The sequence below is a fragment of the Dichomitus squalens genome, assembly GCF_000275845.1.
Source record: "Dichomitus squalens LYAD-421 SS1 unplaced genomic scaffold DICSQscaffold_16, whole genome shotgun sequence".
Classification (NCBI taxonomy): Eukaryota; Fungi; Basidiomycota; class Agaricomycetes; order Polyporales; family Polyporaceae; genus Dichomitus; species Dichomitus squalens.
The window spans coordinates 393,850-406,998 of NW_006766898.1; the positions used below are offsets into that span (position 1 = coordinate 393,850).

The following is a 13,149-nucleotide window of genomic DNA, read 5'->3' on the forward strand; positions in this document are numbered from 1 at the left end:
GGGTATCAGATTACAGGGAACGAGACATTATAATGATACAGCGAGGAGCAATTACACAGCAAGGCGAGAGCACAACGTACGCTGAAGCGTCGTTAGAGAACGACTATCTAAATTCCACTGGGGACCCCGCGTCTGCCTCCCAAGCAGCAGTGCGGTTCCATCGGCGAGATTGCCATCTTATGAAATAGTTGGCAATTTCCGAATTCTCTCGTGTCACGTCATCATTGATACACAATAGCGCGATATCCTTCTTCCGGTCGACGGAAGCAAGCATACCCTTGACTTGCTGTAGGCTGATTAGTCGCTCAAACGCGGAAGGCGTTCCACCTAACATACAGGACGTCAGCATGACATTGGTCGAGTCCATGGACTAGGTACGACAGGGCAGAGCTAATGCAAAGCAAAGGACAGACTCACCGATGACGTATCGATAACGCTGCATTATCCGCTCGGACCACTGCCGGATGCTGGTGTCGGGCGCATACTTCATTACATCGCGAAGGGCAAATTGTCCTTCGTGCCAATCAGCCACGAGAGGTAAATGAGGTAACGTATACGATCCGTCCGCAGATGGCTCTGTATCGGAGGGAGGTGAATGCCGGTCTGGGTGCGGAAGCACCGCCGAGAGCCCGAGCCGACCGCTAGCGTTGATCAGCGCAACAATCACTAACATAAAAAGATGAACATGGAGATATCAATGAGATGAAGCGAAATCTTACCGCAGTCCCCACAGTGCGTCTTTTCGAAAGCGATGTTTTGGAACACAGCACTAGCAGTGAGAGGCTTCCCGGGATCGCCGCCACCAAAACATTCATCACGCCGGATGATGCACTTGCGAGCAGGTTCCTTGCGATCCTTCTTGTCATATTTTTCTGGGTCGAAGCCGGGCCAGCCGCCGACACCTCGTCGACCATACTCGTTGTACGCGAACCCGTCTAACGAGGCTGGTGTATACGTGGTCAGAATGACGAATCCGACACATCGAGGACTAGCTCACAGAAGTGGTACTCGGTCTTGAAGTCATCAGCTACGAACCCCCCTTCCTTCAGGTAGTCTTGAACACGGCTAGCGGTCAGAGTGTCCCGTGTTCCCGACTCGACCTGTATTTCCTTGCTTCCGTCGCCATCCCAAGTACCACCGATCTCGATCCACGCTCGCTCCGCTTCGTGCTCCCCCCAGCTGTCGTCAATTCCTCCTACACGACCGACGACCCATGTCCAGAGCAAGGCCTCCCGAGCTCGTTCTACGACATAGTGGATGAACATAAACATCTGGTAGTAATCACCATCCCCCGCCTCCGTTTCGCGGAAGGCATGCGTGCTGGTCTTCGCGATAGCGTCTGGCCATACCAGTGCAAGCTCTTGGAGAAGGGCAAACGAGACGGACTTGACTTCGTGCTGCACGTAAGGGCGCTTTCTACGACCAAAACGTTTGCCTGACGTGTTCCGTGAGTTCCTTTAACGCCCTATAAAGCGGAACGTGATGATGCACACGCACTGAGTAACCAGTTGGAGGCGCCCATGCTTCGCCATTCGCCTTTGGTCTTAGCGTTTGGCCAATCCGGAGACACTGTCAGATCTCCCTGGATGCGAAAAACCAGACCATACTCTGGCGGGAACATCAGTACCTGCCCAAACAGCCGCGAACGAACTCACGATGCGTGTAGAACGCAACAGGGGTGAGAGGACTTGTCATGTAGAAGTCGTCGTTCTGGAGAATAGCAGTTGAAACCGGCGGCGACAACCATGAGGTGGCTTACATACCATGTAAAGGCTGTTATGGGAACACCTTCGGTCAGCACGACGAACGCAACCGATAGAGCACTATGACCCACAAAACTTCGGAGACATTCTGCAGATGGCTGAATTGCGACTCAATGGCGTAGCTAAAACAGCGTTCAGCAATGGCCAGACACAAGGCGAGTCCCAGTCGACGTCGACGAACCTGTTGAATATTGTGCGATTGTATGGCTCAAAGAAATGCGCATGGTGGGTGAGGGAAAGCTGGATATTGCCGTCTCGCCACTCCGGAGTGGTCTGGTCAACATCGTCAAGCCATTGGGGCTGCAAGCCTAGCCTCCAGTACCCAGGGCCTGGATCAGGAAAAGACTGGATGGACGTCTCTGGATCGTCTGAGGGATAGTCGAAGTCGGAGGTTAGGATACGGAAATGCCGAACATACGGACGAAAATTGGCGAGAACGGAGCGGAGTGAATGTCGAAGCTCATCGTAATCGCTGCAGTGAGATATAAGGCACGTCGTGCATGAGCAATAAGCAAGTTCACATACCGGAACATGCGGGAAGGGTTATTAGATTTGATCGGCCTGTAAGGATCGGTATTGTCGTAGGATTTGGTAGCGTGCTCTCTCGCATCCCTGAAGAGAGGGTCTGAACCGTTAACCCAAGTCCATATAACGTCTAATGGCAGTGGGCCCAGGCCGTCATGGCAAACGCCCCCCGACGAGTAGTACTGATCGAGGCAATGACTTGGAAGATCACGAACGGGGCGGAGCTTGGGATGGGAAGAAGGCGGGAGGGAATTTGGGACTGGAATTGCAATATAGGATGGTTGGTAGCGAGGGGTAATGGGGGTACCAACATCGTCTAAATCATCTTCGTGAGAGCTAGAGACTTTGAGAAAGAGTACAAGGGTAACAACAGATGTGGCGGCTATGAGCGCGAGCACGGCGCGACGGCGCGAAAAGTACAATGCAAAAGAGGGACGCAGGGAGGGTTTCGGAGGCCAAGGGAGCTCAGAGGGGGGAATCTGCGTCAGCGCGATGTAGCTGGCGGAAGACATGGACGAGTGTATACATTGGGGAGAGGAGTACTGCTCGTGTGATAGGAATATGAATGAACTAGGAAGACGCCGATTGATCTTAGATCAGGGCTTTGATGACCGAACATGCAGGTCGCTGGACTGCGCGCGGTGCTTAGAGCGATTAAATGCTGCGCTGCCGCCTCATCGGAGGAGGGAGTGGTGAAATCACGTCCGAACCTTCGGTCCAGCTTTCACGCGAAGGACGGAGAAGTATAGAGATTGGCATGACTGCGAAGGAGTGGATGCGTGTGCACACATCGGGGCTGGCTTTTGGGGAGCGAGTCGATGAGGGTGGACAGCGTTGTGCGGTATCCTGATCCAAGCGTTCAGCCAACCACTCGGACAAAAATAGTACTAAGCGCGCATGTCTATTTTTACCGTCTCTGCGCCATTTGCGGCTACTATGTAGTGCGACCCGCGGGCGACGACCCTGAAATGAAAAACTTACTATGACCATCCTCTGGTGCCTATCTAGTTCCAAGGCTTTGTAGATCTCAGCTGCACTTGTGAGTGCATATCCCTGACGTGTGGGGAAAAGGTAGAGGTCCGCATTGAGGATCGGAGAATCACACAGTGCCCTAGAAACGAGAGAGAGGCGCCTAGAGATCGTCACGATGCCGAAGGCGGCCGGTCCAAACCCCACCACAGCCGCCCGACAGCAACACCCGAGTTTTGGTTCCTTCAGAGTCCGTTCCGATCGTCTGCGCCCTCAAGATGGATGCTTACCACCGGTCTGACCAGTCTCACCACCATGACCAGTCAAGCCTTGACTGACCGGTCAGCCGCCGGAAGCGACGCTGGTCCCCCGCTTAAATTGTGCTACTGATAAGCAGCCATCAGGACACCGACAGGCGTGGGACGTATACAGTCATACACGGGTCCTCGGGACAATGAATTCTTGCAAAGCCTGTAAAGACGTTATCCATGCACTGCTCTAGCCTTAGAAACATTACAGGATGTTTTCTTAGCACTTGGAGCGCATTAGGGACGCATTCCTGAGTGTACAGTGGCACAAAATGAACGAGATTGTGCGCGATCTGTTGAAAACTCGTTATCCAACCAAATGCAGCCAAGCTGTGCCATTATACATGTTATCAATCTAATCAGTATCCTGCCCCCCGCTCCTTCATCCTCCTTCTCCATCCTCTTCCTCGGGCTCCACCACATCATCCTCCTTTGGTACTCATAGCTTTGGCAGACGCGGCTGTTGCTCTATCTGTCCAAGCTTTGGTTTTCCCCAACTGATCTTGCACCACTGCTGCTTCGCTAGCTTCTTTTCAACCTCCCATGCCTTTTTTGCTGTGGCATACCGCTCCCTTTGTGCTTTCACTCTGTCCCCTCTCTCTTTGTTGTGCATCTTTCATCCCTTGACCTCTTTCTCACAGTGTTGTTAAGACCTGAGTCATGACCGGGTTGACCAGTCATGACTCTGCGTCAAAAGTTAACGCGTGATCAGGGGTTTCAGGTGCTTAGATGGTCGCAGTGGTTGTGCCAGCTACTACTGAACATCTGCGGCCATAGATATACATGTAGAAGGATACAATTAGGTATTAACTGAGTGTCTATTGAAAGGATTGTGAGCGGAAAGATGTGACATAGCGTGAGAGAGGGACAATAGGGGTGGGAATGAATGACAATGGTATCAGCGGTAGAAGCAAGCCACACAAAACCTCAAAACAACTCTCCCTCTCCCTCCTTGGACTCACCTCGCTGGTGAAAAACTGCAGCTTCCCTGTCATAGGCTGCTAATTCTGCTTCAAGATTCCTCTTGGATTGGACCTAGAAGGCTGCAAGAGGGTTACCAGAGGTCGGAAGAATAGGCGCCTCTGGGAACTTAAATAAGTTCCTCAAGCACAGTCCTTCGGCACAAGGAATTGTTGCTGCAGGTGGAGGGATATAACTTGCAGACTCAGGACCCAAGGTGAGTACCACTGCTTCCTCCTCCTCCGCATTGCTGTTGATGGGTTCCTGTGTGTCACCGCCTGCAGCTTCAACAAGCTTGGCAGTGAATGAAGTGAAGGATTGCGAGATGTCCACTTGAACCTCTGTAGAAGAGAGAGTTGCACCTAGAGCTGAGTGCTCAACCATAGCGAGTGGGGTGGAGTCGTTATCGGAGTTGGCGTCTTTATCTATGCCAAAGTGGTGGCGCTGTTAATGGCAACTAGTGCCGTAGACACAGTCGATGTTGGCCTTGACAAGCACAACCTTTCTGACCTTCTCTGGGTGCAGACGGTTCCGGAGTTTAGTGTGTACAGTCCCAAACCTGCTAAAGACTCGCTCTATCATAGCGGAGTTTGGCACAATCAAGAACAACCGGAGTGCAAACTTGATGAGCCTATTGCATCTGCTGATGTCCCCTGTATCGAGAGCGCGCTATAGCTCTATGAGATTGATAGTCTTTCCCTGTACATTCATGCATATAGATTGTCATAGCATTGGAGATAACTGGGCGATGTACATCATGCTCCGCAAATTCCAATATTTCTGTCACACCCATGCTGTTATTATACCACTCACCGACGGCATTGAGATACTCCATAAATGCCACCTTAAGTTTCTTATCGACGGGGCGCTGTTCCATGTGTTCGTAGTTGCACTTGAACATGGACCACAGGTTCTGCTGGATAAGGAGTGGATTGTTCTTGCAAAATGGAGCCAGTCAAAGCATTGGGTTGAGGATGATTGCCAGTACATAGAGTTCATGCTCATGACCTGTCTTCTTCCAGTGCACCTTAAAACTCTTGTGCATAATGGATCACACCTTGAAGCTATATTTGATTGTGTCACAGTATGTGTAGAAGAGGTTACCAAGTGTGATCAGGACAACATCGAGATGAGCATGGTCACCCTGGGTGGCATTTGTGGTTATCACAAGAGGCTCCAGGTGAGTATGTGCTCTAAATTGTGATATTGTGTCAATCATGCTGATGTAGACATAGATGTATTGATGTCATACTCAGCAAGTGATGTCCAGAAGGTGGGTTGTTCAATCTTGTCGAGTAAAGCTTGTGAGGCATCCTTCTGAGCTGTTTCCTTGCCTGTGCAGGCCATAAGCTCCTTTTTGGAGGTGAGGATGCAAATGCGAATAGCCTGCTTGATTTCTAGAAAGTGACATACACAGAAGATGTGTGCGGTCCATCACGTATTGCAGGGGTGGAGTAGTGTGAGAACATGACCATTGTACTGGGCCCGCTGACTATCATTTAACAGACTGAGCGCACGGGAGTGGTTGTTGAACCACTTAATTGCATCAAGCATAAGTTCGACAACAGCAACAGACGGTGTCTAAGACTTCAAGTAGTCTCCTAGGATGAGCTGTGCCTTTCTGATGTTTAGGTGAGTAGGCTTGGACTAATCTAATATTTGCACAAACTCACCTGGTGTGCCCGACAATGGGGGCCTGCCAGATGTGGTTACTTCTTCAATAGAAGCCATCACATTTTGCACAGTCTCCACCACCATCGGTACACCAAGTTGAGATGATCATCTCGAGGACCGTCTCACAGAATTCAATCTCGGCCTCTACGATTACAAGCAAGGCCTCTGTGGTCTTTTGGAGACTTCTTCTTCTTCTTCTTCTAGATCCCGTTTATTGCCCTGCAAGACTGAGCCTCATGGTAGGCCGTAAATATAGTACTGTCTACTTAGATGTTGAACTTAGACTTATCCGGTCCGGACTATGTGAGGCTATGCGTCTCCTAGCACTTAGCTGTGGTTGCTTATGTAGTATGTTACCATATTTGGGACTCTCTGCTCGTGTACTATAGCTATGCTTCCTGACACTTCTGGTACTGTCTAGGACAATCCGTACTACTCCAGAACGGTCTAGACAGGTCTATGCCTTACTCATCTCTTACTCATCCTATGGTGCGATACATCGCAATTCTTTCCCCATCGTGTTATTCATCGCACTGTGGTACATGTGACTGACCCCTCTTCGATTAGTCATGGACACTTCTCTGTAGTATATAAGGACTTCAGATTGCATCCTCCCTTTTCAGTCTTTCCTTACTGACTGAAGAGTGAGTACTTCGTTACATCTATCTCTAACTTGTAGTTACTTACTTGACCTTTGTAGTCTTGCTTCGACTCTAGGTACAGTTGGTTACTACAATATAGCAATATAGTCTTTCCTTACTGACTGAAGATCTTGCTTCGACTCTAGTCAGATCTAATCTTTGTCTTCACAGCTGTTACCGTTGGTACGCCCCACCCCCTATCTTTTGTTATTGGACTACTCCTTCTCGTCGCCCATGTGTACACTCCACCCCCTTTCCTGTCCCTGGCAACCTATGCTTGCCTCCCTGTTCCTCCGTCGTCCGCCTGTACACTACCACCCCCCATTCCGCCCCCTGATGACTATGTTCCTAGTTACGGCCCTCTCCCTTAATACTTCCCCTTTCGTCTATATGACCGGACCCTGAGTCCGACCCTGACCTTTCCCTTTTCGGTTACATTACTTTACCCTGACCCAGACCCCGACCCTTGTCACGCCCCTTTCCCTTTTCGGTTACATTACCTGACCCTGACCTAGACTCGGGACCCTGCCCCGCCTCTATCCCCTTTCAGTTATATCACAGGACCCTGACCTAGGTCGTGTACTATACCGGGCCCAGCGTCGACCAAAGGCGTTCCTTTACAGTCTCCTCGTACCTCCCCACTTTGGTCAGTTCCCTTTCCTTCCTAATATGGACGGTACCCCATAGTATATAAGGAGGCCTGTAGTCGGTAGAGGCTCCCCACTTCTGTTCTCCTCTTCGTTACCTCCTGTATCCCCATATTCCTCAAGCACTTGTGCGATACTCTCTTCCCCCGTGTGCTACACCGCGTACTTGGATAAGTCCGCGTGATAAGTCTGGATAGACTTGTGTTAGTACTTCAGTGTAACATCAGAACAGAAGTTCTTCTACCACACCCTGAATAGGACTCATCGTGGCGCATCCTATTCGTCAACTTGCAGACCGACTTCGATGAACGCACGACCGTGACCATACTACAGTCAGTTACGTGGACGATGAGGCAGTTGTCTACAACCACAACCGCACCCCCGAGGAACATCGAGCATACAACCTAGTACAACGCCAAGCCACACCAGCGGACACCGAACATTCCATTTGGCAGCTCGAGGAAGCACACAGACGTGCGACCTACCAGGAAGGATTACTCCTCGATCGACCAGTAGCACCAATGCCTCAGAGACAGGCAGCTATCGAACTCATCCGTCAATGGACGCTGTCACAGCCAACGAGCTGTGCCACCAAAACAAACAAGGGAAAAGCTTACTGATGCAGAGGTTGGTGCTGAGAAGCAAAGCAACCAGAGGTGACATAGCAAGAGATGTGAAGAGATTTATTCCCTAGACTAGAAGGGGTAGTGAGGGAGGTAGGGCTGCTAGCTACCTACAGAGGAGATGGGGAATCGATGAGAAGATCAAGTCTGAGGTTCCCTGCCTTAGACTCCCTACTATATACTAATACAATGGTGCACAGACCAGGTACCTATTGACCATCGTTTGGTCAGAGTTCTCTGCCTCATGTCCTACCCTCTGACCTGCCTCATGGTGACCTTACAACTAATACCTGAGTCGTGCCGAGTCCGGACCCCTCCCAATGAGTAAGCGCTCCTGCTGTCACATCAGTCACCTGCCTGTGAGTGAGGATGGGCGCTCCTGACCGTCACGAGGTCTGGGGTTCAATCCTGGCCCCTCCACTTTCTGATACGAGTTGTCCGCGGTCAAGGCGAGCGTCTGTCCCAGTACACATGACCCCCAGGTCACGTGGCACGAGAAAACTATGACAGACGCTTGACCGGATCGGAAGGACTCACGCATGAGCCGTCCTTCACAGCCCAGTTTGGAATGAATATCGCCTGAGCATCGGCTCTTGGGCACCAAACCAGGCAAGCCTCAAATTTACTATCCTTGACGAACTCGAGCATTGGGTACTCCATGACGACGGGTACGACGCGGACGATGAACTACCATCGCTCATCAACACCAAGCAAGAATCATCGGCAGACAATCCCCCGAGCCCCAAACCGCTAGACATCCTCTCCCTCCTTATGAGGATTTGGGACAACACAAGTGCATTGTACGACATTACCAACCACCACCCGACTCTCACCCCGATCTCCGAGCAAGCACACATCCAGGTTCTCATCAAAAAAGTTCAGCTGGTCATCAACACCCTTCACAACCTCCATCGGCTCGTTAGCCCACCCCTTCCCCCCATCCCCATCAGCTACGACTGAGAAGAACACCACGGATCCAGTTACTTTGCTGCTCGAATTCGCAAACAGGCTGAGAATCTTCGTAACATTCAGAGTCTTTTGGACCCGGACTTCGCCGAACACTGCCGACACCTACATCTACTCGTTGGGGTCAGGGAACTATACAAATCTCACTGTTGCATCATTTGAAACAGATACGAGTCCCCTGACGCTAATTCCGATTCCGACTATTCAGCGACTCTACGCAACTTCCACCTGGACTAGGTACTCCTCCGCATGAACATGCAGTGGACCGATTGCGCCCAACGAATCCACCAATACAACCCCGAGAATTGACGCGATGTCAGCTTCAATAGAGAAGGACAGAACAGACGCAATTGCAACAACCACCTGTGCCCCAACCGATACAACGGACAGAGCAGCCCCAACGTCACCGCCGGAAACGCGCCACAGAAAAGGCAGGAAGCCTTCATCCAAACGACTTGGGCCCTAAATTGAACAATAGCCCCCTCCCCTCCGCGCAGCCCCGCTACCCACTGAACCAGTTCCCTACCAGACGTAGCAAACGAGCCCACCGAGGGTACACCTTTGTCGGAAGACAACTCCGCTCCTCGATACAATGAGGACGAACCAGGCAGCAACGCAGACACGGCAACAGAACTCATAGACACCACTATGTCTGCAGTACCACCCCGTCCTAGCCTCCCCAGTTTCCAGCTCGGAAATATGTTCGCCCCCCAAGACAGCATCTCCTCGCTACGCCAGGCGACAGGGGCCCAACCTGGCCAAACCACTCGCTACGCCAGCAGTGGGACTCTGATAGCACAACCCGTGATACCACCTACTACTGCTGCACCGCCTAGTCGTCTACCCACACCCACTGGTCTGCCTCAAGGACCTGTCGGACCTCCGCAGGGCGGCAGACCTCCTCAGGGACCTGGTGGACCTCTGCAAGGGGACGGACCTCCTCAAGGCCCTGGTGGACCTCCTCAAGGCCCTGGTGGACCTCCTCAAGGCCCAGGCGGACCTCCGCAAGGTGGCGGACCACCTCAAGGTGGTGGACCCCCCCACGGCGGCGGACCCCCTCTAGGTGGCGGACCTCCTCAAGGCCCCGGCAGACCACCACCTGTCGCTCCTCTCGGCGCACCAGGCGTCACCACCGGACGAACCAAAGTCCGCGCACCCAATGTTTTTGACGGAGACCACGACAATCTACGCACCTTCCTCAATGAACTCTTCCTGTTCTTCGAAGCACATCCAGCCGACTACACCACCGACCAGAGCCGAATCGTCACCGCCCTAATGTTCATGGACGGACCAAAGGTGATCGCCTGGAAGGATGGATACATCGCTCAGGCCCGACGAAACGGCTGGAACACCTGGAACGTGTTCGAAACTGTCTTACAACAGACCTTCCAGCCCATCGAAGAAGCCGCTACGGCCGCCTCCAAGCTGTACCACCTCGACTACTGACCTGCCGCACCAGACACCTTCAATGCGGAATTCTTCTGCCTCTGCGCCCTCGCCGGTATACTCGAAGACAGTGCTTAGCTGTCCTTCTACAAGGAGCGTCTCCCAGAAAGCATGCGACGACGGGTTCGCCTCACGTACCCCATCCCCACCACCGTTAATGAGTGGGCAGCACGGGTGTTGGAGATCGAACACTCCAACTATGAGGAACGACATCTGCGCCAACTCGAGGGACGCTCTCGCAACGACCGACAGGGCCAAGGCACAAAGGGACAGTCCGCTTGTACCAACTCTATACAATGAGTCGACACTCCAGCCATGAAGGAAGACAGAGAGAAGAAGCAATGCTTCTACTGCCACAAGACTGGTCACATCGCACGTGATTGCCTTAAGAAGAAGGCGGACAACCGTGCCAAAGGACAACAGCCTGGACAGAAGAAGCGGAAGGTGTGCAAGGTTGATGAACTAGAGGATGGCGAGGTCGCCGATGATGAAGACAATGGCGAAGACACACCTGACAAAACGATCAGTCAGGTTGACGTAGACGATTCAGATGAGGGTTTTTGAATGGGCAGTCTTTGCCGACAGAAGAGCTGCCCTCTGACTGTATTAGTATCTCGTTTGTTGCCACTACAGAACGACAACATCAATCTATTCTTATCCCAGGCAGCATCGAGTACGAGTCTACAAGCGTCGGAGCTCATGCGTTCATCGATTGCGGAGCAAGTGCTTCTCTCCTTAACCAGAATTTCGCGAAGAAGCACAACCTCCCTCTCATCACCCTACCCTCTCCCCTTCGTTTCACCAATGTTGATGGCACCACCAACATGGTCGGACCAGTCACCCAGAAGTTCATCGGCCACTTTCGAATCAATAGCCACGAGTTCCCCACCAAACTCTACGTTGCGGACTGCGACCGGGACGACATCATCCTCGGAATGCCGTGGCTAATCCAGTATAACCCCCATATCGACTGGGTACAGGGCAAGGTCCGGTTCGACGCCAAATACCTGCGGGCGGAACAGCGACTTTGGGAATACCACCAGCGCCTCTCAGGGAATCCCCGTTGACACCTTACCGCTTTCCTTCACGGAGACATCCATCCCGAATGGAACTCATCTGCCACCATTCGATGACTCATCATCAGAGACACCCCCATCGCTTGCACCACCATATCGACCCAACTGACCGTCAATGCAGGGTCGAAGGCAGCCGACGTCAAGGCTCCTGTGGTCATCCCAGACTACCTCAAAACCTATCACCAGGTGTTTGAGAAGAAGGCGGCCAAACGAATGCCCAAACCCCGGGCCTGGGATCACCCCATTGACCTGCGACCCGATTTCAAACCCCGGGACTGCAAGCTTTACCCCCTGTCCCCGCTCAAGATGCAGGAACTTCATAGGTTCATCAACGAAAACCTCGCCAAGAGATTTATCCGCCCGTCCACCTCACCAATGACATCCCCGTTCTTCTTCGTGGACAAGAAGGACGGTTCCATGCGACCTGTTCAAGGGTACCGGTACCTCAATTCCAGCACAATCAAGAACGTCTACCCCCTCCCCCTCATCAACGACCTCATCGACAAGTTGCAGGGGGCCAAGTACTTCACAAAGTTGGATGTCTGTGCAGGTTACAACAATGTCCGCATCAAAGATGGAGATCAGTGGAAGGCGGCCTTCAAGACCCCCCTCAAACTCTACGAGCCGACCGTAATGTTCTTCGGGTTATTCAACGCCCCGGCGACGTTCTAGGCAATAATGAACGACGGTTCTAAAGACATGATCACGGAAGGATGGATCGTCATCTACATGGACGACATTCTGATATTCTCCAAGACACAGGACGACCACCACCGTCGAACGCAGCGGGTCGTTCAGCGTCTCATCGAAATGGACCTGTTCCTCAAGCATGAGAAGTGCATGTTCGATGCTGCCGAGGTCGAGTTCCTGGGCACCATCATTCGCGAAGGATCGCTCAGCATGGACCCAGTCAAGCTCGACGGCATCCGCTGTCAGGCACCAAAATGAATTGGCACCTGAACATGGCTTACAACGAGCTACATAATCATGTGATTAGTAACAATCGGAACCTATCACGTAACCACAGGCGTCAAACATCAAAAGGTGTAAAACGGTGGGTCCATGTTTTGTGATGTGGCACCTCCCATCATGTCTACCGTCCCCCGACAGACCCTCACAATCCCCAACGAGATGATCCCATACCTCTCGGACCACCTCAACTTGGACAACATCATCCGCTGCCCGGTAATTGTACGCAAGGACTCTCACCATCTTCACTTCCACACTCCGCGGATTCGTGTGCCGGAAACGCACCCATTTGGTCCAATTCCGCCTCCCGATACCCCATGTTGGCTTATCCTTCCGAGCAAGTTAGAGCCGGGTTGGACATTGCCTAAGGATGTACACTTTCTTGGTTGAGTCCTTCGAGTAGCCGAGTATCAGGAGAGCCGCGTCATCGTGCTTGTACAACACATTCAGTCGCCGGCGATCCTTAGCCTCGCTGTACCATACGAGTACTTTGCAGGTGACATGAGTTCCTGGTGGGCGCAAGTGGTTTGGAATGTGGTCAGCAGAGTCAAGATCCTGCGGAAACCAGATAACGAAGACTAT

At 52.1% G+C, this 13,149-nt stretch overlaps 2 protein-coding genes across 2 annotated transcripts; one reads left to right on the forward strand and one right to left on the reverse strand.

Annotated features, from left to right (window-relative positions):
- Positions 1-103: 103 nt before the first annotated feature.
- On the reverse strand, positions 104-2,800 carry DICSQDRAFT_61406 (uncharacterized protein; the record flags this gene model as incomplete). The annotated part of the gene is made up of 9 exons (XM_007366201.1): positions 104-327; positions 418-666; positions 720-944; positions 998-1,435; positions 1,480-1,627; positions 1,670-1,710; positions 1,809-1,885; positions 1,945-2,235; positions 2,289-2,800. 9 exons carry the CDS (start codon positions 2,798-2,800, stop codon positions 104-106), a joined length of 2,205 nt encoding a protein of 734 aa, XP_007366263.1.
- A 5,781-nt stretch (positions 2,801-8,581) lies between these two features.
- Positions 8,582-9,070, forward strand: DICSQDRAFT_170581 (uncharacterized protein; the record flags this gene model as incomplete). The annotated part of the gene is made up of 2 exons (XM_007366202.1): positions 8,582-8,592; positions 8,668-9,070. 2 exons carry the CDS (start codon positions 8,582-8,584, stop codon positions 9,068-9,070), a joined length of 414 nt encoding a protein of 137 aa, XP_007366264.1.
- Positions 9,071-13,149: the final 4,079 nt, after the last annotated feature.